This window comes from Pleurodeles waltl, chromosome 8, assembly GCF_031143425.1.
Source record: "Pleurodeles waltl isolate 20211129_DDA chromosome 8, aPleWal1.hap1.20221129, whole genome shotgun sequence".
Lineage (NCBI taxonomy): Eukaryota > Metazoa > Chordata > Amphibia > Caudata > Salamandridae > Pleurodeles > Pleurodeles waltl.
In genome coordinates this window covers 1,144,738,634-1,144,764,994 of record NC_090447.1, presented here as the reverse complement: position 1 = coordinate 1,144,764,994, position 26,361 = coordinate 1,144,738,634, and the positions used below count along the sequence as shown (strand labels likewise).

Sequence of the window (26,361 nt, the reverse complement as noted above, 5' to 3'; positions counted from 1 at the left end):
GTCAGGATGCCTGTGGTCTACTATAGTTAACGAAAGGAGCATGTAACATGCTAGATAAACAGATGCAGTGGAGGGAAACCACGGTAAACTCAGTGGTTGCTGGGTGATGGGGTGGGAGCAGCCCCTTGGTACAGGGAGGGAAGGGAACACAGCTTAGGTGGTGCACTGTCAGCGAGAGGGGTTGTATGGGCGCACTGGTAATTATTGTGTAGTGTGCCTCCCATTAGACTCATAGATGGTGTGGATTAGAGTGGTGAGATTAATTCTACGGGGTAGGACTCGCAGTAGGAGGCGCTGTCATCTGACAGAATTGTGCCAGCAGAGTGGCCCATTGGGGGAAGATCAGTTGTTTACGGAAGCGGCGTACTTCCTCATTTCCGAGTGCGTCCTCTTCGGCCACATCCCATTTGCACACCGCACCATGGCTTGCAGCTATTGGGCAGCTGAGGGTGAGTACCATTGCATCATTAGGGTGCTCTTTGAAAGAGAAAGTGCCAGTGACGCAAAGTGGGCTTGCACTTGCTGTCACTTAGTGTGTCGAAATATGCGTAGGGAGCTAGCCCCCCATGTATGCAGATCTGTGAGTTCTGTGACCTTTTGTAGCATGGAGTGCACAGAGTACCAATAATTTTGGAGGGACAAGCATGACTATAACATGTGCATTGGCAGCGCTGGCAAATGGGCGATGCATTAGCGAACAAGCGATGTAGGTACGTTGGGATGAGGCACGACCTCCGATAGGTCCCTGAGTGTTCTGCATGTCTGAACCATCCTGGTGTGTGGAAGAAATTGTCCATCGGGGCGGTCGTTCTGCTCCACCAGTTGTGCAAAATGTAGCAAATGAACATTTTGTAAGAGGCTGCCTACTGTATGGAGTGTTTTGTCGGACCATATTTGCAATTCACAGCCGGTGTGGTATCCATATTGGTGGGGTAACTTCACGTGTGGGAACAGCGTGGTGTATAGCGAGGCATTACGAGACAATCTGTGTATCCGGGCTATGCAACAGGAAGCTATAGCTACTTGTAATGGCAGCTGCTGCATCTTCCCAAGGAAGAGTCCTCTCATTGTCGGAAGCTAGGTCGGTCATAAAGTGTCCATGATTTCCCCCAGGTTGCGCCCGCTGTCGATCTGGAGAGCCATTGAAGCTGCACTGCAATAAAGTAGGCCTTAAAGAGGGGGCTCCCATACCTCCCTGATCGGTTGGTAATTGTAATTTAGCAAGTGAGACCTTGCAGCGACCAGTGCCCCAGAGTAGGGCCATGAGGAGCGTATTTAGTTCTGCGAAGAAGGGACTGGGGGGCTTAAGTGTAAGGTTGGTGAAGTAGTATAGTAATCACAGTAGGATAATCATTTTGGCCAGAGCTACCCTGCCTATTGTGGCCAAGGGAAGGGCCTTTCAGAAACCCAGTCGAGAACAAATCCTGTCAAGGACACGGAATAATTGCCATAGAATAGGTCAGCTGGTACGTGGTAGAGATGATCTCCCAGGTATCGTACTGCTTTTTGACGCCACTGGAGGTGAGCATCTCCAACTACTACTTCTCGGGTGGTTGTCCTGGACACAACAGGTAAACCATTGATTTTGCCCAGTTAACTTGAAGACCAGCAGCAGAGGCAAACTCCTGCAGTATATTTTGAATTTGGAGTGAGATCCATGGTGATGTCCCTGATGTATAAATGGAGGTCATCAGCTCAAAGTGATACTGCTCAAAGTGATACTGCGTGGACCCCGTCTGCCTGTGGCATGCCCCAGTCCGCACTGCTGTCTTGGAACTGCAGGGCTAACGGCTCCACTACCAGCGGGAACATCAGGGGTGAAAGGGACACCCCTGCCGGGTATCCCATGGGATGGGGAACGGCGTTGAGATGTAGTGCCCTAAGCGATCTCAGGCAGAAGGACTGGTGTATAAGAGTTTATTGTAAGCCAATAGCTGGGGTCCAATCCCATCTGACATAACATCTCAACGAGGTAGGGCCAGTTCAGGGTGTTACAGGCCTTCTCCAGATTTAGGACCAGGCAGGCCGAACGGGGATAATGATCCCGGGTCTGATCCTGGATGTGGAACAGGTGACAGATGTTGTGGGACAGGTGGACCAGCGAATGCCTAATATGCAGGTATCATAGTCAGAAACAACTCAACCAAGATAGTCGGAATAGTGGGGGGATGGCAGCAGCATCTGAGAACAGAGGAACCTATCTAGTCTCACATAGAGACTATGCACGGCTGAGTGGAAAGAATAAAAGCGTCTGGTGGGGTTCAGTGGGCGCCATGCATTGGTTAATGACCAGTGATGTGTCCATGTGCAAAAAAAATGCGTTTGCGTGTATGGGGGAGAACGAGGCAACGGGGAGGGGGGGTGATCTATTCAGGGTAATGTCTAGTACGCAGTTGTAATCCCCACCAAGTATCCACAGGATATGTGTTTTGTGTTCTAGGAGCTCTAGTAAAGAGCGAGTCCCAAAAGGGGCCTTGATTGATGCTCAGGGCATATATACTCTTACAATGGGATACTAGCACAGATCCATATCACGGTGCCTCTAGCAAAGGCAGAGTGCGTCGGATTTGGCAGCATCTCTTGCGCAGGCGTCCCAGTTCCTGCTGTGTTCTGTGCGTTTCCTGTAATAAGATTATTTGTGCCTGCTGCTGCTTGATGTAGGAATGGATCGCGTACTGCTTACTAGCAGTGTGCATGCCCTGAATGTTTAACTTGAGAAATCTAGTGTCCTGAGCGGAAGGTTTGCATGCAGGATGACACGGTATGCCTCAAATGGGGGGGCAGCTGCTGTTGTTTAGTGTCGGCTATATATGCGTGCTGGAGTTCATTTGGTGGGTGCTGTGTAAGCTGTGCTGGGGGGCCATTGAGGCAGGGTGGTAGCTTCATTAACATGGTGGAAAGAGGTGTTAGCTAGACTTGGGGATGTACTGAACTGAACACCTGCCACAATCGGTAACATGTCCAAACAGTAAGGCAAACTACTCTTGTGTTGTGTGGGGGATGCCCAAGAAGGAAATTAGTGCTGTCAAGACTGTTGCCCATGGCTGCTAGTCTCATGGACGGCCAGGGTTCCTGGGATGGGTATGAAAATAGACAATACTGGTGGGCTTTCTAAAATTGTAGCAGGGAGAGCTGCCATCCAGGGGGTAGGTTCTATATTTAGGTGTTTGCCATTTGCAGTGTTACCAAGAGGGGTGGGACTGCATGGCCTTGTAGGAGTCTTGGGAATGCTCTGTGTCCTCATTCGAGGAGAAAAAGTGACGCTCCTTGTCATCATCATCAGCATCCGGCGAGGGGCTCATCTCCGCTGCCGCCTGCAGTGCTCTTCTGTGGTTCGCTTTTAGACTTCTCTTACTTGGCGTGGTCTCCCTTAACTTTTTGCCTCTGTTTCCCAGGTTGTTGATGTGTGCTGGGCTCAGTTTTTGCTGCTTTTGTTACTCTGGGCACTTTACCACTGCTAACCAGTGCTAAAGTGGAAGTGCTCCTATACACAATGTGTATGTAATTGGTTCATCCATGATTGGCATGTTTGATTTACTGGTAAGTCCCTAGTACAGTGCACTAGAGGTGCCCAGGGCCTGTAAATCAAATGCTACTAAAGTGCCTGCAGCACTGGTGGTGCCACCCACAATAGTAGCTCTGTAAACATGGCTCAGACCTGCCTCTGCAGTGTCTGTGTGTGCAGTTTTAAACTGCCAATTTGACTTGGCAAGTGTACCCACTTGCCAGGCCTAAACCTTCCCTTTTCTTTTCTTACATCTAAGGCACCCCTAAGGTAGGCCCTAGGGAACCCCATGGGCAGGGTGCAGTGTATGTTTAAGGTAGGACATATACTAATGAGTTTTATATGTCCTAACAGTGAAATATTGCTATATTCAGTTTTCACTGTTGCAAGGCCTATCCCTCTCATAGGTTAACATGGGGCTGCCTTTAAATCTGATTAAAGTGTAGATTCCCTTGGGAGCGGATAAACATGTGGAGTTTTAGGGTCTCTGAGCTCACAACTTTAAAATACATCTTTCAGGAAAGTTGATTTTAAGATTGTGTGTTTGAAAATGCCACTTTTAGAAAGTGGGCATTTTCTTGCTTAAACCATTTCTGTGATTCTGCCTGTTTGTGGATTCCCTGTCTGGGTCAGTTTGACAATTGGGCTGTTTGCACCTCTCACTAGACAGTGACACAAAGGGAGCTGGGGTGTAGCCTGCATATCCTGATGAGCCATCTGTGCTAGGAGGGTGGGGAGGAGTGGTCATTCACACCTGAAAGGGCTGTGCCTGCCCTCACACAATGCAGCCTCGAACCCCCTGGTGTGCGCCTGGGGCCTGGCCTGGGCAAGGCAAGATTTCACAAACAAGAGAGACTTCTCTTTGAAGTAAGCCTACTTCAAAGGGCAAAATGGGTATAAGAAGGGCACCCAAAACCACAGACTTTAGATCAACTCTGGAAACCAAGAGGAACCTCTGCCTGGAGAAGAGCTGAGGAAGAAGAGCTGCACTGCCTGTGACTGTGCTTTGTGGAGCTATCCAGCAGTTGCTGCTTCTGCCTGTGCAAGAGAACAAACACTGGACTTTGTGTGCCTTCCTGCTTGTGAAGAACTCTCCAGGGGCTTGAAACTGAGATTGCCTCCTGTTGTTGACGTTTCAGGGACAGCAAATACTTCTCTCTGCCAGCACCTGGAGCCTCTGCTCAGACTCCTACCCTGCCAAGTGATGCCCATCCAGTTCCTGGGACCATGAAAGGAGAAGCTGGCAGAACAAGAGTAAGAAATCCACGCACAGACCGCCGTGTAGGGAGAAGAACGACACAACTCCGAGACGCGACTGAAAAATTGGCATGCCGCTGGCTTTGCGGCTGAAATCGACGCTCGCCTGCAGTACGGTTGGAAGATCGACACACGCGGCTGGAGAAGCGACGCGCATCATTGCTGATTGAGGCAGGTGAGATCGCTGCCCGTGCTGCGTGGTTTTCTAATCATTGTGCGGCAGGATTTCTGGCGCAAACATCGCAGGGCGTATAAAAACGAAGCAAAGCCTGCCCGCACCCGAGAGTGCAGTTCGGAACAACGTATCGCTCTCCTGCGGAGATAAGAAACAACGCACGCTGACTCGACCGAAGGAGAAGCATTGCACGGTCTAGCTCGCTCGTGATACAGACGCATCACAAGCCCCTTTTGACACACACTCGCCCGTGCGGGGTTATTTTTGACGCACCCAGGAACATTTCCACGCTAACAGCGTTAGCGTTGTGTTTATAATCACATGAAGACTCTTTTTGGTTTTTAATTGATAACTCGACTTGTGTACAGTGGATTTTTGTTGTTTTGGTCTTGTTTTGTTTATATAAATATTATCTATTTTTCTAAACCTGTGTTGTCATTTTGTAGTGTTTTCATTGAATTACTGTGTGTGTTGGTACAAATACTTTACACCTAGCACTCTGAAGTTACGCCTACCTGCTCGTGCCAAGCTACCGACGGGATGAGCGGGGGTTAGCTGAGGGTTATTCCCTTTTACCCTGACTAGAGTGAGGGTCCTTGCTTGGACAGGGGGGTAACCTGACTGCCAACCAAAGACCTCATTTCTAACATTGGTGATCAGCGGTTGGGATTAGCCTTGTATTTATGCTTGACAAACAGTGATTAAGTGTACACTACTGTTTTGAGTTCAGACCACTATGTGACCACATACTACTTGTCTTGTGATTTGTTTTATTTTTTCTGTGGGACTCTTTTTTTGTTCTACTTTTTGTAGCTGATCCCTTGATTGACTTTACTTGAACTTCATTGGGAACTTGTTTTCTGCCTTTGGAACTTTGCACCTTTTTGACTTTTTTATCATGTCCCAATCTGGAGATGCTTCAGCGGGAGCTGGTTTTTACCGAGGGAAACTAGAGAGTTATACAGTGGCTCAGTTGAAGCAGTTCTGTAAAGATTTTGCCTGTCCCGTTAAGGGCTCAGCCAAGAAGGAGGAGCTGCAAAAGGCGCTGAGGGCTTGGGTGACAGCCAAAGAAGCTGAGGGGTACACAGAGGAGGATGAGGAGGATGAGGAGGAAGAGGAGCAATCCATTCACAATGGTATAGTTGGTGGGCCTGTTATATCCAGGGAAAGAGTCTCCAGGGCAGGCTGCAGGATGTCCTCCAAGGGTCTGACCCCTGATGGGTTGCAGGACAGACAGGCAGAGAGAGAGTACCAGTGGGAGCTGGAGAAGCTCAAGTTCAACATGGCTTTTGAGGAGAAGAAGCTACTGCTGGCTTATGAGCTTAGCTTGAGAGAGGTAGATCACGGGAGCCAGTCCAGCAGAGATGGTGGCAGCAACAGCACAGTGCAGCCTGAGAGGAAGGAACACATCCCAAAAGACATAGTGAAGGATTACAAGAGAGAGGATGGCATATACTTGTGCTTCAAGGGGTATATGAGTGCTCTTCACATGAATATGGTCCCTGAAGCTCATGGGGGAGAGGGGGTCTGTGGAAGCACTTTGAGTTAGAGGGGAGGGATACTCTGACATCCTTAGGGGATTCTCAGGGGCTCACTTACTCTATCATGAAGGATGCCCTACTCACAAGATATGGTCTCACCCCTGAGCAGTATAAGGACAAGTTTAGGTCCTATAACAAGAAGGAATCCCAAACATGGTTGGAGTGTGTTGATTCATTCTGCAGGTCAGTGGATGGTTGAGTGAAGGGCAGTAAGGTAACAACGTATGAGAGGGCTTTACAATTTGATTGCTTGGGAGCACTTGTACAGTTTGTTTTCCAGAGCTGCGCCAGCACCTAATTGACAGCAAGCTGACTGATCCCAGGAAGCTTGCACAGGAAGCAGACCTCTGAGAGAGCACCAGGGTCTAAAAGAGTTATGGGGGAGACCAGGCCAAGGGTGGGCAGGGTCCCTCTTAGAAGAAAGGGGGGGTAAGAGTAAACAGGGGAAGTTCTCTAAAGGGCCCCAATCTGATTCCCAGGGTAAAGATTTCCAGCACCCCAGTGAGAAGAAGCCATGGTTCTCCAAAGGGAAGCCAGTGGCAGGGGGTCCCCCATGTAAGTGTTATGCATGTCACCAAGCGGGTCATGTGAGGGGGGTACCCCAAATGCCACAAGATTACACCAGCACCCACTGGTGCGCAGTCCCAGGCTTTGTCTAGCGTAGATGCCAGTCTCAGTCTCACTAGGGGACAGTGAGATGGTCCAGAGAACCCTCATGCCTGAGAACACTAAGAAGTACTGGCGGTGGGTGACCATCAATGGACAGAGGGTGGAGGCTCTGAGAGACACAGGAGCCAGTGTGACTACAGTGAGGAGTCACCTAGTGTCTAAAGAGCAGATTGATCCCCGTGTACTTCACCAAGTAGTTGCAGTGGACAACTCAGAGTGCCTGTGTAGAGTGGCACAGGTTTCCTTTGAAAGGGGGGTCTCAGGTTCCTTGAAGGTAGCTGTGAGTCCAACCATGCCTATAGATTGTTTGCCTGTAATGACCTGGAGGATTCTCCTTGGAAGGAGGTGGAACACAGGTCTCACTTGGAGATGTTGGGTCTGCCTGGTGGGCATGGGTATCTACCAGGTCAGTGGCAGCCTGTCAGGGTGGTCAGGACCCCCTGGAGCCTGAAACAGTGGCTCAGGGGTCCGCCAAAAAGAGGAAGGGCAGGAGGCTTGGGAAACCGGTCCCAGAAGTTCCCGAGGTCCTGGAGGAGGCAGAGCCTGAGGGTGACGACCCAGAGCCTACAGGGGAACAGGTGGCTGAACTGGGGGAGGTCTCTGAGCTGTCACAGTGGCAGCAGGAAGGGGGGCCCACCAGGGAAGCATTCTGTGCAGCACAGAAGACATACCCCACTCTGTAAGGTTTGTGTCAGCAAGCTGCAGACCAGGCGGCTGGCAAGGAGCCATGATCTCACCTGATCTTCTGGGAGGACGGCCTCCTGTATAGTGAACCTAAGGTTCCTGAGCCGGAGTCAGCCCGTGTGCTTTTGGTACCGCAGTGCTTCAGGGCCCTCCTACTGGGGTTGGCTCATGATGTGCATTTAGCTGGACATTTGGGGCGGGACAAGACCTTTTGAGAGGCTTGTCACCCACTTTCACTGGCCCCTAATGCGCAGGCACTCAGATGCACATTGCAGGTCTTGCCAAACTTGTCAGGCAAGTGGCAAGAGTGGGGGAAATGTATGGCTCCCCTTCAACCTTTTCCTGGTGTCAGTACCCCCTTTGAAAGGGTTGGCATTGACATTGTGGGGCCTCTGGATCCAAAGACAGCCATGGGCTGGTTTTGGTGGACCATGCCACCCGGTACCCAGAAGCCATTCCTCTGAGGTCAATCACTTCCCCTGTGGTGGGTCATGCTTTGATGGGAGTTTTTCCCCAGGAAGTGGTATATGATAGGGGTACCAACTTCATATCCACGTATATGAAGTTTCTGTGGAGGGAGTGTCGGGTAACCTACAAGTTCACCACCCCCAAAGTAATGGTCTGGTTGAGAGATTCAACCCACCTTGAAAGGCATGATCATGGGCCTGTCAGAGCTCTTCAGGCAGAAGTGGGACTTCCTCTTGCGATGCCTTCTGTTCGCTTACAGGGAGGTGCCTCAAAAGGGACTTGGGTTTAGTCCCTTTTAGCTGATCTATGGTTACCCTGTGATGGGGACCTTTAGGTCTGGTGAAGGAGAATTTGGAGAAAGCTCCTAGTAAACCCCCTCAGGATGTTTTTAGCTACATGCTGGCTCTGAGAAACCAGACTGGCCGCCTCAGGAGTCTTACACAGGAGAACCTGGAAGCAAGCCAGGAGGCTAAGAAACGGTGGTATGACAGGAATGCCACTCTGGTCGAGTTTCAACCTGGTCAAAAAGTGTGGGTGATAGCACCAGTGGAGCCTAGGGCGCTCCAAGAGAAGTGTACTGGGCCTTATGAGGTGGTGGAGCGCAAGAGTGAAGTCACCTATCTGGTGGACTTGCAGACTCCCAGGAACCCTTTAAGGGTGCTGCATGTTAACCACCTCAAACCCCACTTTGAGCAGACTGAACTGTCCATGCTCCTTGCAACAGATAATGGGGTGATGGAGGAGATTGAGCCTCTTCCTGACCTCCTGTCTGCAGGAGAAAAAGATGGGTCTCTGGAGGGAGTGATCCTCTTTGACTGCAGAGTAGCAGAGGGACTGTCGCCAGGTGTTGGGATAGTTCGCCTCACTGTTTTCCCTGATCCCAGGGGTCACACACTTGTGCACACATGATGTGGACAGTCCACCCATTAAACAGAAAGTTTACAGGGTGACTGACAGGGTCAGGGCTAGCATTAAGGATGAGGTACCTAAAATGTTAACCCTAGGGGTTATTGAGCATTCCAGCAGTCCTTGGGCCAGCCCAGTGGTATTGGTCCCAAAGGCTGCTGCACCTGGTGCCACTCTAGAACTCAGGGTCTGTGTGGACTACCGGGGACAAAATGCGGTCAGCAAGACTGACGCACACCCCATCCTCCGAGCTGATGAGCTCATTGACTGATTAGGAGCTGCCACCTACCTCAGCACGTTTGACTTAAAGTCTCCGTATTGGCAGATTGCCTTAACTGAGGGGGCCAAGGAGATGTCTGCATTTTCTACCCCACATGAGCACTTTCAATTTAAAGTGATGCCATTTGGGATGAAGAATGCCCCTGCCACCTTTCAGAGGTTGGTCAACCAGGTGTTGGCTGGGCTGGATGAGTTCAGTGCCGCCTACCTGGATGACATTGCTGTGTTTAGCTCCTCATGGGAGGAACATCTGCAACACCTCTGCAGGTTGTTGGAGGCCCTGCAGTAGGCAGGCCTCACTATTGAGGCAAGCAAGTGCCAAATAGGGCAGGGTTCGGTGGTGTACTTGGGACACCAGGTAGGGAGTGGCCAGGTGGCATCCCTACAGCCGCAAATTGACACCATTCAGGCTTAGGAGCCTCCTAAAACCAAGACTGAGGTGAGAGGCTTTTTAGGAGGTTTGTCAAGGGATATGGTACCATTGTTACCCCCCTGACTGAGTTGACTTCTAAGAAGCAACCCAAAAAGGTGATCTGGACAGAGGCTTGCCAGACGGCTTTTGATGCCCAAAAGGCTGCCATGTGCACAGCACCTGTGCTGAAGGCACCTCACTACTCCAAGGAGTTTGTTGTGCAAACATACACCTCAGAGCATGGTATTGCAGCAGTTCTCTCACAGCTTAATGAAGAAGGCCTAGATCAACCCGTAGCCTTCATTAGCAGGAGGTTACTTCCCAGGGAATGTAGGTGGAGCGTCATAGAACGTGAACCGTTTGCTGTGGTCTGGGCGCAGAAGAAGCTAAGGCCCTACTGTTTGGGACTAACTTCTTGGTTCAGACAGACCACAGGCCCCTCAGATGGTGAATGCAGTTGAGGGGTGAGAATCCCAAACTGTTGAGGTGGTCCATTTCCCTTTCCCCTACAGGGGATGGACTTTACGGTGGACCACCGCCCTGGTACTGAACACGCCAATGCTGATGGTCTGTCCAGATTCTTCTGCCTTAGTGATGAGAACTCCCATAAGGTTGGGTAGTTGTTCCCCACTTTCAGCTGGGGGGGACATGTGTTAGACCTTTCATCCTTGGCGTGGTCTCCTTTAACCTTTTGCCTCTGTTTCCCAGGTTGTTGATGTGTGCTGGACTCTGTTTTTGCTGTTTTCGTTACTCTGGGCACTTTACCACTGCTAACCAGTGCTAAAGTGCAAGTGCTCCTATACAAAATGTGTATGTAATTGGTTCATCCATGACTGGCATATTTGATTTACTGGTAAGTCCCTAGTACAGTGCACTAGAGGTGCTCAAGGCCTGTAAATCAAACTGATTGTGCCACCCAATAGTAGCTCTTTAAACATGGCTCAGACCTGCCACTGCAGGGTCTGTGTGTGCAGTTTTATCTGCCAATTTGACTTGGCAAGTGTACCCACTTGCCAGGCCTAAACCTTCCCTTTTCTTACATGTAAGGCACCCCTAAGTTAGGCCCTAGGGAGCCCCATGGGCAGGGTGCAGTGTATGTTTAAGGTAGAGCATATACTAATGTGTTTTATATGTCCTAACAGTGGAATATTGCTAGATTTGGTTTTCACTGTTGCAAGGCCTATCCCTCTCATAGGTTAACTTGGGGGCTGCCTTTAAATATGATTAAAGTGTAGATTCCCTTTGGGAGCGGATAGACATGTGGAGTTTGGGGTCTCTGACCTCACAATTTAAAAATACATCTTTCAGTAAAGTTGATTTTAAGATTTTGTGTGTTTGAAAATGCCACTTTTAGAAAGTGGGCATTTTCTTGCTTAACCCCTTCAATGCAGGCGTCGGCCACTGGCCGACGCCCGCACTACCTCCCTGGTGCGGGTCACGACCAGTGGCCGACACCAGGGAGGGGGGTTAATAAATCCTCGGGTGCGTCAGTTTTTTTCCGTGTCCCCCCCCGCCCCCCACCCGCCTCTTTGTGACGTCAGCGCGCCGCGAGGCGCGCTGACGTAACAAAGTTGATTTCCCCATCGGAGCAGGAAGCATCCTTGCGCCCGCTTCCTGCTCCGATGGGGAAAATGGCCTTCCCCACGTTCGGGAAGGCCTCGTAAGAAAGGGGAGAGTCTCCCCTTTCTTATGAGGCCTTCTAAAAAAGTGTTTCCTGGCCAGGAAACACCACTAGATGCCAGGGATTTCACTTCGGGGGGTCGGCCCCATCTGAAAACGGGCCGGCCCCTCCCCCCCCAGGGGCATATTTGTTTTTTTTATAAAAAGTAGGTTTCCTTGGGGGCTGCGATCGGCCACCAGGAAAACCAGACCCACATAAAAGTATATATATATATATATATAGATTTACCACTAGTTGTCTTCCAGTTGCAGCTTGCGTCTTCAAAGCAATGCACATACTTCAACTGACGCTTTTCAACTGTAGCTTTTAGGCAGCAATTAAAAAGTCAAGTAAGTATTGTGATTAAGTTTCTGCTACAAAAGGATCAGACTTGTCTAGTGGCAGTTTTAGTGCCATAAAGAAGCGCAGAAGGTTTATATGCCTACTGCAAAGAGCAAATCTTTATTTTATGTAAATAGCTAAGTATATTAGTAAAGTCAGCCATTACCTGCGCTATAATACAAATGAAATGTATGTGTGGGTGGAGGGCGGCTATGGAGAGATGAAGGGCACTTTTGCTGGGTGGTAATGAGGGAATCCGAGGAGGAGGGAGTGGGAGCACCAATAATGATTGTTGGACTGGGCGCAGGAGGTGATAAAGATTGTGACGAATGGTATGTGACAAGGTGTTTTTTGAGTGTCTTGAAAGAACATGCTGATTGAGGGAAGAAGCGCAGATAAGGTGACCTCTACTGTTGCACGTATCTCACACACACCATCGATTTTGTGACTGTCTACGTAGGCTAGTGTTTTAGAGCAACAGTTTAGCCAATAGCAGAGATGGCATCTTGATGGATGACTGCTGCCAGCACTTGGGTTATAGAGGACAGCTCTGACATAGGATCAGAGACTGAGACATCAGATACTGAGACAGCATCGGAGGGATAGGACAATGGCGCAGACTCTGGGAGTGATTTTTCAGTCGGAGGAGTCCCATTCGATAACTCCTCTTCCAGTACATTATGAGGGAGGTGATGAGGACATGCGAGAAAATAGAGTTTTTATTCAACATTTCAGCTTTGCAGGGTATTCTGGGTAAGAAAACTTTGGGGAATCCACACAAGTCACACCTCTGTGGACTCCCCCGAATGTCTAGTTTCCAGAAATGTTTGGGTTTAGTGTGTTTCTCTATATGGCCGCCGAACCCAGGACCAAAAACACAGGTGCCTGCCTTACAAAACCAGTTTGTTTTGCGATAGATAATTTTGATGTCTCCACAATACGATTTGGGCAGTGGAATTTGGGGTTGAACTAAATTAGGGAGCTCCCAAGAGAGCACTCTCTCTCTCTCTCTGCTTGCCGCCGCATTCACCTGCTCTCTGGGTTGGGCTAACCCACTATTACCCAGTTGCACAGACTGCTTGCGAAGGGACAACAGGACTGTCCTCATCACCTCCCTCATAATGTACTGGAAGAGGAGTTATCGAATGGGTTTCCCTATGTGCCAGCTGAGCTAGAGGCCAAAATCTACAGGTAGGCACTTTGCAAAAAACAGCTCTGTTTTCTGTCAAAAAATGGGATGTGTCCACGTTGTGTTTTGGGGCATTTCCTGTCGTGGGCGCTAGGGCTACACACACAAGTGAGGTATAATTTTTATCGGGAGACTTGGGGGAACACTGGGTGGAAGGAAATTTGTGGCTCCTCTCAGATTCCAGAACTTTCTGTCACCGAAATGCGAGGAAAACATGTTTTTTTAGCCACATGAGGTTTGAGGTTTGCAAAGGATTCTGGGTAACAGAACCTGGTCAGAGCCCCACAAGTCACCCCATCTTGGATTCCCCTAGGTCTCTAGTTTTAAAAAATGCACAGGGTTGGTAGGTTTCCCTAGGTGCCGGCCCACACAAGTGAGGTATCATTTTTATCAGGAGACTTGGGGGAACATAGAATAGCAAAACAAGTGTTACTGCCCCTGATCTTTCTCTACATTTTTTCCTTCCAAATATAAGAGAGTGTGTAAAAAAGACGTCTATTTCAGAAATGCCCTGCAATTCACATGCTAGTATGGGCACCCCGGAATTCAGAGATGTGCAAATAACCACTGCTCCTCAAAACCTTATCTTGAGCCCATTTTGGAAATGCAAAGGTTTTCTTGATACCTATTTTTCACTCTTCATATTTCAGCAAATGAATTGCTGTATACCCAGTATAGAATGAAAACCAACTGCAGGGTGCAGCTCATTTATTTGCTCTGGGTACCTAGGGTTCTTGATGAACCATCAAGCCCTTTATATCCCCGCAACCAGAAGAGTCCATCCGACATAACGGTATATTGCTTTAAAAAATCTGACATCGCAGGAAAAAGTTACAGAGTAAAACATAAAGAAAAATGGCTGTTATTTTCTGTAGGAAAACCTTGTAGGATCTACACAAATGACCCCTTGCTGAATTCAGAATTTTGTCTAGTTTTCCTAAATGTTTAGCTTTCCGGGATCCAGCATTGGTTTCACACCCATTCCTGTCACTAACTGGAAGGAGGCTGAAAGCACCAAAAATAGTAAAAATGGGGTATGTCCCAGTAAAATGCCAAATGTGTTTTGAAAAATGTGGTTTTCTGATTCAAGTCTGCCCGTTCCTGAAAGGTGGGAAGATGGCATTTTCAGGGAGAAAACCGCAAGCCTTCTTCGGCAGCCCTTTATTCCCATTTTTTGGGGGGGAAAAAACAAACTTTTCACTGTATTTTGGCTAATTTGTTGGTCTCCTCCAGGGGAAACCACAAACTCTGGGTACCATTAGAATCCCTAGGATGTTGGAAAAAAAGGACGCAAATTTGGCGTGGATAGCTTATGTGGACAAAATGTTATGAAGGCCTAAGCGCGAACCACGCCAAAAAAGGGCTCAGCGCTTGGGGGGGGGGGGGGGGGGGGGGGGGTTAAACCATTTCTTTGACTCTGTCTGTTTGTGGTTTCCCTGTTTGGGTCAGTTTGACAGTTGAGCTGTTTGCACCTCTCATTAGACAGTGACACAAAGGAAGCTGGAGTGTAGCCTGCATATCCTGATGAGCCATCTGTGCTAGGAGGGTGGGGGGGAGTGGTCACTCACACCTGAAAGGGCTGTGCCTCCCCTCACACAATGCATTCTCCAACCCCCTAGTGTGTGTCTGGGGCCTGGCCTGGGCCAGGCAGGATTTCACAAGCAAGAGAGACTTCTCTTTGAAGTAAGCCTACTTCAGAGGGCAAAATGGGTATAAGAACGGCACTCAAAACCACAAACTTTAGATCTCTTCTGGAAACCAAGAGGAATCTCTGCCTGGAGAAGAGTTGAGGAAGAAGAGCTTCCTGCCTGTGACTGTGCTTTGTGGAGCTGTCCTGCATTTACTGCTTCTGCCTGTGCAAGAGGACAAAGACTGAACTTTGTATGCCTTACTGCTTGTGAAGAACTCTCCAAGGGCTTGAAACTGAGCTTGCCTCCTGATGTTGAAGTTTCAGGGACAGCAAAGACTTATCTCTGCCAGCACCTGGAGCCTCTGCTGAGACTCCTACCCTGCTAATTGGTGCCTATCCAGTTCCTGGGTCCCTGAAAGGAGAAGCTGGCAGAACAAGAGTAAGAAATCCATGCCAGACCGCCGTGCAGGGAAAACATCGACGGAACTCCGAGACGCGGCTGAAAAATCGATGTGTCGCCTGCTTTCCGGCTGAAATCAACGCTCGCCTGCAGTGCAGCTGGAAGATCGACACATGCGACTGGAGAAACGACGCGCAGCATCGCTTATGGAGGCGGGTGAGATCGCTACTTATACTGCGTGGTTTTCGAATCATTGTGCGGCAGGATTTCTGATGCAAACATTGCTGGGCGTGTAAAAACGACGCAAGGCCTGCCAGTACCCGAGAGTGCTGTTCAGACCGATGCATCCCTCTCCTGTGGAGAGAAGAAATGACGCATGTCGGCCCGACCGAAAAAGAAACAATGCATGGTCTTGCTCGTGAGTGATATCTGACGCATCAAAACCCCTTTTGACGCACCCAAGCTACCAAGTGGGTGAGCGGGTGTAAGCAGAGCGTGATTCCCTTTTACCCAGACTAGAGTGAGGGTCCTTGCTTGGACGGTGGTAACCTGACTGCCAACGAAAGACCCCATTTCTAACAGCTATGATCTGTTCAAGGTTGGGTGAAGCGGATGTTTTTGAACAGGCTGAGGATTTAGAATTCACCTTGCCCCGGTTCTGACCCTTAGAGGTGGGTGGGGCGTGGGAGGACAGACTCGAACCAGTTGGCCTTGCACCCTGGTGCCACTCAGCCCAGTCCCACGCCTCCTGAGGGTTCGTGAAGAAGATGGTTTTTCCGTCGATCATTATTTTGAGGTGTGTCGGGTACAAAAGGGAGCATTGTACCCCCAGGTGACACAGTTATTTTTTTTTTTTAGAAAGGAGGCATGTTTGCGCTGCACCGTTCATGTGTAATCACGAAAGAGCATGATGGGGGCGCTGTCTATTCATAGACGCTGCTCTTCTGGCCTCTCAAAGGATGACATCCCTGTCTTTTAAATATAGGAGTTTGGCCAGCATGGGATGGGGGCACCACAGTGGGGGGCACCCTGTGGGCCCGCTCCAAAGAGAAGAAGGGAGAGAGGTCTACGGCTGGAGGGAAGGATTTGAACCAGGTTTCTAAATATCCGAGGGGGGTCATGCCCTCTGTCCCCTCTGGGAGTCCCAGGATGCGTATGTTGCTTTTGCTGGATCATCCCTCCAGCTCATCAATTTTATCTTCCAATTGAGCCACTGTGTCTTTTAGGTCACACAATGCTGCCTACTGGTCAGCCGCTTGAGGCTGCAGAAAGGCCAAGGTCTTTTTGTTGGTGGACACTTTGTCTACTAGCTTACGGTGATTGTCACAGAGAAAGCCCATCTCTACCACCAATGAGCTGAACTTGGTCTCCATCGAGACTCTGGACTGTTCTATGGCCTCCAGTACCTTGTCCAGCTTGTCAGAGGTAGAGAGTGAGGAGTTGTAGGTGGGAGGGGGCCCACTCGATCCCATGGGCGCCCACCCAGGCGTCGGCGGAGGCCTGGAAGTGGAGTCAGACCTCAATTGCCCCATTTTGGGATTCTGGCACACTGGCAAGCCGAGGGATGCTCGTCAATTGAGGGCTGAAGAAGGGCGGCCAGAGAGAGATCCCAGATGAGAGCACCATGCAAAGTAAGGCGCAGCAGATGCTGAGAAGTGTCCAGGTGGCATGATTCAGGATAATTATCTTAGGGGTTATCCTCAGGTTGGGGAGTTATGATTGCCAGATAAGATCAGGGTGATGGCTATCGAAGGGGCGTTGGCCCAGTACACCCCGGCTGCCAGGGGCAGGCACCACGATCCAATTTAAGCCAGACTCCGCCACACGCCTCAATTGTGGTGCTGATGTAGGAGCCCCCCAACCCAACAGGGCAGCCATTCATTGCAGGTTTTACACTCTGCACCCTTGTGGGTCACGAATCTGGCAGCAGATTGGGAGCCCTCCGGTAAACTATGTAGTCCTGGGGGGTGCCCCCACATTGCGTGGAAGGCAGCAGCTCCCATCTGACAGCCCCTCGATGTGGCTGCCCCCCAGAGCTCCCTCCACAGGCCCCAAAGTCGCGCTGAACCCCACAGTGAGTTCAACACGCACGCCCTGATCTGGACACCAAGGCAGGGATCGTAGGAGGGCTGTCCACTAAGATGGAGCAGCGGGGGCACAGTTAGTCAACAGAGAGGGGTCTCTGCAGCGCAAATAACCGGGGTCCCCCAAAAGTCCAACTAGGGCAGGAAAAGCAAATCCATGTTGCCAATGACAGATGTAGGCCCTTCAGGGGAGCCTCATCCTCTCAGATGCACTCAACATGGGCTGACTTGTTGGTCTGACCGAGCCTAGGGCTGATGAGTGAGCCGCAGCCCCTGTGCGCCCAAATCCGAGTGCCGAAGGGGGGGAACGCAGTGCCGGTCCGGCAAGGGCAGGTAGGTGGTGGCGCCTCTCTGATGCTGTTAGTACGGGGCAGTCTGACAGGTTGACCAGGCCCAGGGGGTAAATTTGCGTTCCCCACACACCTCGATCTGAGTGCTGAAGCGGGAGAATGCAGTTGTAGGAAGCTGCCTCTGAATATACTGAGATATAGTATGCACAGAGTCCAGGGGTTCCCCAGAGGCTAAACAGAGGCTGAAGTAGATAATACTAATGCTCTCCTTGTGGTACTGTGGCTGAGCAGTTAGGCTTATCAGAAGATAGTACAAAGCATTTGCTGTACACACACAGGCAATAGAAGAAGCACACACTCAATGACAACTCCAGACCAATGGTTTTCAAATAGCAAAAATACCTTTTATTAATGTATTTTTTAGAACCACAAGATTCAAGTTGCAGGTAAGTACTTCAATAGATTCGTATTGCACACATATATCAACAGTACTTTGTTTGAAATTGATAAGTTATACAGTTTTTGAAATATTGGCAATAATCTGTTTTAAATTTTGACAGTGCAATTTTCAGAAACAGTTCCGGGGGGGGGGGGGGGGGGGGGGGGGAAGGGTGTAGAAAAGTTAGATTGATTTGCAGGTAAGTTCAACACAGTTCCAATCTCTTGGGGTTAGGAAGTCCAGAGATCGAGGTTCAAGTTAACCCCAAATACCCACCACTAGCAACACGGGGCAGGCCGGGTGCAGAGGTCAAAGTGTAGGCAAAATTAACATGGGCTCCTATGGAGACTGGATCACTCTGTTTGAGATCTGTAGGCAGGTAAGTTCCCACATCTTCGGAGGGCAGACCTGGGGGTTTAGAGGAGCACTGTGGGGGGAGCCTTAAGTAGGCACCAATCATACACCCTCCGCAGCGCTGGGGTGGCCGGGTGCAGGGTGCAAACAAGATGTTGGGTCTCCAATTATTTTCTATGAGGGGAGTCCAGGGGTCACTTAGAGCTACAGGCTAAGTCCAGGGGGTTGTCTCTGGAAAACCACCGGCTGGACATGGAGGGGGGCCACCTGCTGCACGTTGCTGCACCAGAGGTCGGGTTCTCCAAGGCCTGGGGTCTGCGGGTGCAGTGTGTCTTTAGGCGTCGGAGATCTTTGCCAGGAGCTTCGCGTTCAGGGGGGTTCGGGATTCCCTCTGCAGGCGTCGTCCTGGAGGGGTCAACCCAGGACCCCTCACCAAACACATGCACTTTGCCATTGCAGATTGTGCGTGTCAGCGGGGAGAAAAAGGCAAACTCGACATAGCATCCCTCTCAGGGTGCCATGTCCACAAAACACTGCCTGTGGCATAGGTAAGCCACCCCTTTCTAGCCCTAAGGCAGGGTGCACTATACCACAGGTGAGGGTATAGCTGCATGAGCAATATGTCCCTACGGAGTCCAAGTCCATTCTTAGCCTTGTAAGTGCAATATGGCCATATTAAGTATATGGTCTGGGAGTTTGTCATTACGACCTCCACAGTTCCATAATGGCTTCACTGGTATCAAACTTCTCAGCTCAATAAACCCACACTGATGCCAGGGATTGATTTATTCTAGAAAGCACACAGAGGGCATCTTAGAGATGCCCCCTGTATTTTTACCCAATCCTCTAGTGTAGGACTGACTGGTCTGTGCCAGCCTGCCACTAGCAGACAAGTTTCAGACCCCATGTGGTGAGGGCCTTTGTGCTCTCTGACGCCAGAAACCAAGCCTGCTCTCAGTGGAGGTGCTTCATATCTCCCCCATTGCAAGAACTGTAACACGTTGAGCCTCAAAGGCTCAGGACTGGTGTTACAGTGCCCCAGGGCACTCCAGCCAGTGGAGATGCCTGCCCCCTGGACGAGCCTCCACTTTTGGTGGCAAGTCCAGAGGGATAATGAGAAAAACAAGGAGAAGTCACCCCCTCAGCCAGGACCACCCCTAAAGTGTCCAGAGCTGAAGTGACCCCCGCCTTGTGAAATCCTCCATCTTGTTTTGGAAGATTAGGACCAATAGGGATAGGGATATACCCCCCTCCCCAGAGGGAGGGTGTAGCCATCCTCAGGGACAGTAGCCATTGGCTACTATCTCCTGATCCTAACACACCCCTAAATTTAGTATTTAGGGGCGACCCTGAACCCAGCTCTTCAGATTCCTGACGACCTCAAGAAAGAAGAAGGACTGCTGAGCTGAAAACCCAGCAGAGAAGATAAGGAGACAGCTGACTTGGCCCCAGCCCTACCGGCCCATCTCCTGTTTCAAAAAGCTGCAAAAGAAGAAGCAACACATTCTGAAGGACCAACGACGCCTGAAAAGCCTCCAGGGGACTGCCTGACTCACCGAGGACCAAGAAACTCCTGTGGACAGCGCACCTGTCCAACAAGAAGACAAAGAAACCATCTTCAACGGGACTCCCACCTCACTCCAGAAGCGTGAGTCCAAGCTACTCTGCACCCGATACCCCGGGCCCGTCAGAGAGGACTCCAAGGCGATTCCAACCAAGTGTCCACCCTGGGCTGACCTCTCCACCCTTCCACAACTATGCCTGCAAAGGGAATCCCGATGATCCCCCTGACCGCAACTGCCTGGGACGAAGATATCCAATGCCTTGAGAAGCACTGCACCCGCAGCCCCCAGACTCAAGAGAAACCGACCACCATTGCAGAAGCGACCATCAGGCGTCTCTCATCCCTGTCCAGTTGGTGGCTTGCCCGAGAAGCTCCCCTGTGCCCTGCCTGCAGCGCCTAAGTGACCCCTGGGTCCACCCATTGGGCTCCATTGGGAACCCGATGCACCCTGCACCCGGCCGCCCCAGTGCCACTGAGGGTGTGTGTTTGGTGCCTACTTGTGCCCCCCCATTGCTCCTCTAAACCCCCCCCCCCCCTTGTCTGCCCTCCGACAATGCCGGTACTTACCTGCAAGAAGACCCAAACCGGAGTACCCCCTGTCTCCATAGGGACCCACGTTATTTTGGCTCCTGTTTGACCTCTGCACCTAACTGGCCCTGTGTTGCTGATGCTGGGTGTTTGGGGTTACTTTCAACCCCCAACGGCGGGCTACCTATGCCCCGGAGACGGAAGTTTGTTACTTACCTCAAAAACTGTACTTTACTTACCTCCCCCAGGAACTGTTGGAAATTGCAGTGTCCACTTTTAAAATAGCTTTTTGCCATTTTAAAGAAAGCAGTGTACATTGTTGATTCCATTCAAAGTTCCAAGTATTACTATGCAAAGTGCCTTTCATTTAATGTACTTACCTACTAAATGAATCTTGTGGTTCTAGACCTAAGTTAAGAAAGAATATTTTTTCTATATAAAAACCTATTTGTCTGGAGTTAAGTCATTGAGTGTGTGTTCTCACTTATTGCTTGTGTGTGTACAACAAATGCTTAACACTACCCTCTGATAAGCCTAACTACTCAACCACACTATCACAAATAGAGCATTAGTATTATCTATTATTGCCTCTGTCAAGCCTGTTGGGGATCCCCTGGACTCGGTGCACACTATATCTCATTTTGATATAGTTTATGCAGACCCAGCTTCATACAATGACAGCCTCCAATCTTAAAAGCAGTGTGCTTCTGACTTCTAAATTAATAGCCATAAATTGAATCTGAATTACTCCTATTGATTCTGTATTCTGCTCCCTCTTCTTTTTCGATACCGAGTTCAGATAAAAGATAGATAGGTTGAGTGATTAAGAGTACACACATAACTTGTTAGGTCCTGTCTTCTAAAATCAAAATATGATTTGTTGTAACTGACTAGATCAGCACATTTTAGTGACTTGTGAGATTCAGTTGTTTGACAAAGATTAGATGAGTGTTGATGAAAAACGGTGAGAAAGAAACAGGTCCAGTTACATGAGACAGAAATTTGCCTTACCATCTCTCGGTGTGGAACTCGTTGTGAAGGGCTTGGCTGATCTACAGCTAGTAAGGTTGTATCCAGCATCGACATTTTTGTTACATTCTGTAGGAAGTTGGCTCTGTATATACAATCTCAAAGTGAGAGATAGTGTGCACAGAGTCCAAGGGTTCCACTTAGAGGTAAGATAGTGGCAAAATTAGATAATTCTAATGCTCTAATCAGAGGGTAGTGTTAAGCATTTGTTGTAGACACACAGGCAATAAATGACGAACACACACTCAAATACTTAACTCCAGGCCAATAGTTTTTATATAGAAAAATATATTTTCTTAATTTATTTTTAGAACCACAAGTTCAAGATTTGAAGTAACTACATAAAATGCAAGGTACTCCTCACAGATAAGTTAGGAACGTTGAATTAGAACAATAGCAACAACAAGATGGAGGATTTCTAAAGGCAGGGGTCACCTCAGCTCAGGACACCTTAGGGGCTGTCCTGACTGGTGGGTGACTCCTTCTTGTTTTTCTCACTATCTCCTCCAGCCTTGCCGCCAAAAGTGGGGGCAGTGGCCGGAGGGGCAGGCATCTCCACTAGCTGGGATGCCCTGGGGTGTTGTAACAACAGGCATGAGCCTTTGAGGCTCATCGCCAGGTGTTAACAGTTCCTGTAGGGGGAGGTGAGAAGCACCTTCAGCCAGTTCAGGCTTTGTTCCTGGCCACAGTGTGACAAAGGCACTCTCCCCATGTGGTCAGCAACTCGTCTGGTTGTGGCAGGTTGGCAGAAACTGGTCAGCCTAGCACTAGGAGTTGGACTGGTATTCAGGGGGCATCTCTAGGATGCCCTCTGGGTGCATTTTACAATAAATTCCACTCTGGCATCAGTGTGCTTTTCTTGTGCTGAGAAGTGTGATACCAAACTTCCCAGATTTCAGTGTATCCATTATGGAACTGTGGACTTCGTATTTGACAAACTCCCAGACCACATACGCTTTATGGCTACCCTGCACTTACAATGTCTAAGGTTTTGCTTAGACACTGTGGGGGCATAGTGCTCATGCACATAAGCCCTCACCTGTGTTATAGTGCACCCTGCCTTAGGGTCTGTAAGGCCTGCTAGAGGGTCGACTTAACTATGCCATAGGCAGTGTGAGGTTGGCATGGCACCCTGAGGGGAGTGCAATGTGGACTTAGTAATTTTCTCCCCACCAGCACACAAAACCTGTGAGACAGTTTGCATGTGCTGAGTGAGGAGTCCCCAGGGCGGCATAAGACATGCTGCAGCCCTTAGAGACCTTCCCTGGGATCAGGGCCCTTGGTACAAGGGGTACCATTTACAAGGGACTTATCTGAGTGTCAGGGCTTTGCCAGTTATGGAAGCAAAGGTACAGTCTAGGGAAAGAACACTTGTGCTGGGGCCTGGTTAGCAGGGTCCCAGCACACTTTCAATCATAACTGGCATCAGCAAAAGGCAAAAAGTCAGGGGGTAACCATGCCAAGGAGGCTTTTCCTTACACATTCTGAGACTGCAAAATCTCATAAACTTGTTGACTGAGCTACCTTACTGTTTCCTCTTGCAAACCCCTACCCAGCCTGATCCGTAATCTCACTCTCCAAACACTTTTCTAAGGAAAAACTCTGCATTGAAATCTGAACATATCTCTTGAGATTAATAACTTGGAAAGAAATGTTTGAGAATATCCATGAATTGACTCAAATCTCCGTCCAAGTCCCTCAGATTCTATGTTTATGGAGAGCAACGTGAGAGCAAGAGTTGAAGGAGGTTGTCACACCCTGTGGAATGAATGCGGCGGCTATGGACAAAACCTAGCTGCGTTTTTTCCTTTTTTATTGTAATGAATCCAGTAGACGCCAAGTAGATATTTTAATAGATATTTTAATCCCCTTCAAATAAATCAAACAGCTGAATAAGAGAAGCATGAACGTAACACTTTTTTCCATAGATTACGGTAAAATATGGGAAAATGATTACTGAGAAAAAGAAAATATATTGCTAACGGCTACTCAGTATAAGCAGATATGTTTTAAAGCCTGTAGGGCAAGTTTACCTAATTTAAAATGTATCCCTGTTAATCTGTACAGTATGCAAAACAATATTTCACCATTGTTATTCTTTGCATGATAGTTGTTGATCATAAAAATTCCCAATCTCAGTAAAACACTCAAAGTTGTACTTTTCAGAACACTTTCATCGTGCTACAATGTGGACTGTACATCTTTTAGCAAATGTTAAATTCAAAATGTTCTTCCAAGCAATAGTACCCACTCAGATTTCTTTCTTTTTTCAGCATGGAATGTTCTCTGAAAAATGTGAAATTACCACAGCTCCTGGACCTCCAGATCAATGTAAACCCCCACAAGTTAAATGCCGGTCCGCAACATGTGTTGTAGTGCATTGGGAGGTACTGTTGAAACAATACATTTATTGTGTCTGTAATAAATAGTAAACATGCTGTTTGTCTTTTCAGTTTTTTCCAACCTTATTCTTCCCTTCACACACTTTTATTCCTCTCAAAAAGCTTCTGATTGCCTAAAAATGTGATTGTATCGGTTTGGAGGGCTTGTTGTTTTACCAGCCTTTACAGGCTGTGGGGGAGGGTTGTCCGTTTTGTCATGTTAGGTGTTACAAAATAATTTGGCTCACATTTTAATTCCATTGGCTTTCATTAACTTCATCGTCTATCAACACAAAATGATCTTTAATTTTTGTGAACATTGGCAAAACATATCTATTGTGTCGTCTTTTTGTGTCATTTAACTCCTATTGCTGAAGTATTATTTCTTGTTCGGGGTCTTCCTGTAAAGTTAGATGAACTATGGTTAGTTGAGATTTTTTTATAATCTTGATGTTCATAACATGTTTATTTTTTCTACAGTGACAACTTATTTATCTTTGTTTTTTTAAAACATCTTTTACTTAACTATAGATTATATACATCTGTTGCATCCTCAGCACACCATAAGCTACTGTAGGTCTTGCCTGGTCTAAGTCAGTTCTAGTGCTACTCATACAATGTTTGCTTCCAGTGATATCTATGCTGAGGTGGTTGTAAGACCACAAGTGTCACATCTATCTACTGCTCACTCTCCATAAGTGTTCCTTTAGGGGTTGCCGCTCTCCCATTGGTTTAATGTGCTTGTTTGTGTATTTATGTATGCTGAGATTAGTAAGAGCATTTCTAACCTGGTCTTCCTCAATATTTTTGATTGGGTTTAGAGTCACCTAGTGCTGTCCTTTCCCCATGTCAGTCAAGTTAAAATTTATACTTTATTTCGGCTGAAAGCCATAAAAGTAAGCAATAAGATATCATATCATAATTGAGCAGCATATCAGTTATACATAAGAATCAGCAAGAAATACCACATTATACATTTAAAACCCTGATTAAATTATAAAATCACTTTTTGTAAAACCAGTGTATCACAGCCATTGTTCTTAAAATCTTAGTATTCTATATAATATGATGGACTATTATATCTTAATTCCAATCAATTAACAACGTGATATATTAAATAGATAAAATCTAAAACCAATATGTTAAAACACACAATTATAGCAATTCTCTGGTTCTTATAGCCAATGCACTTTGCAAATATCTCGCAACTGAAAAAACTATTTTGTCATTTGTATCAGTTGTCAGGATATGTAAAGCTGTAATCCATTCCCTTCTCCCCAATAACCTACATAGCGGGGCAATCCACTTCTTCCTAGGCACCAAATATCTAGGACAGAAAAACATAAAATGCGCAAATGACTCTATTGACTTTTGGCAATGATGACAAAATATTGAATTACAATCCACCACTCTCCATCGTGCAGTAAATGTCTTTAGCGGGAGGATCCCTAACCTGAACTTGATAAAAAGTGTTTTGGTATAGGGAGGATTTACATTGTCCATATAGGCCTCAAATTTGGGGCTGCATTTGTGATCCGGAACTGTAGCGTCCGACTGCCTTGATTTTTCGCCCAAATTTGCGCCAGGATGTTCTCCCAGTAGCACCTATTTATACGCTCATTTACTTCCTTGGTCAGGTTGTAAGGAGAACTCCACCCCTCCTCCATTTTAAGGAGTTTACACATCTCTGATGTGGCTCAGCCAAGGGATCTTTAATACACAATCACCTGCAAGAAACTCCTTTAGTACTATATGGAGGGTGGACAGATACTCAGAAGTCCAAAGGCGCACCCAATACTTAAGTGGTCTTAATGCAATTTCATTGTGGATCTCATTTAAGGCTAGATCAAATCTAAGCGGAGTGAGAGGGGTGCTCATCGGCAGTCGCAGGAAGTTCCGTAGAAAACGTTTTTTTACTGTAGTCAAACACCTGGATTTAGTGTGTCCCCAGAGCTCAGCACCATAGGTTGAAGCTGCGACTGCCGCTGCTTTATATACAGTGATAGCAGGTGATATCTCCCCTTGCGCAATATTAGCAATTTTCCTCCCTATCACTGATGACCTCTGCCTTAAAACTGTCAGACTTCCCAATCTGCGCTGACCATTTTTGGTCATCGCTTAGCCTAATCCCCAGGTAATCGAATTGGCTGACTCCCTCCACTGGTTGGCCTGCTATGGTCATTTTCCCCCTAAACCGTTTGTGCGGGTTAAAAGCCATAAACTTAGATTTCGATGGATTTATTTCAAGTCCTCTATTACAACAGAAATTATAAAAAGCATCCAGTTAATTTTGCAAGCCCATGGGTGTTCTCAAGATTAATAGGGTATCGTCAGCAAACATTAAAATGGGGATAGAGACTCCAGCAAGCTTAGGGGCGTCATGGTTGCAGTGTAACAGTTGGTCCGCCTCGCCATTAATGTAGAGATTAAACAAAGTTGGGGCCAGAATACACCCCTGCCTGACCCCCCTGCTGACAGGTATAGCTTCTGTTAAATCGCCACTTTGGGACCATCGTACTTGGGCGTACGTCCCCTCATGGAGATACCTAATCAGTCTTAATAGTTCTCCATCAAG

The 26,361-nt window shown here is 48.2% G+C and overlaps 1 protein-coding gene across 2 annotated transcripts in view; it reads left to right on the top strand.

Annotated features, from left to right (window-relative positions):
- FNDC3A (fibronectin type III domain containing 3A) overlaps positions 1 to 26,361 on the top strand; it is a 1,418,915-nt gene that overhangs the window by 1,229,134 nt on the left and 163,420 nt on the right. For both annotated transcript variants that reach the window (XM_069205374.1, XM_069205375.1), the window contains one exon: positions 23,679 to 23,792. In XM_069205374.1, the coding sequence (XP_069061475.1) occupies positions 23,679 to 23,792 (114 nt within the window). The remainder of the gene's footprint in view (positions 1 to 23,678; positions 23,793 to 26,361) is intronic.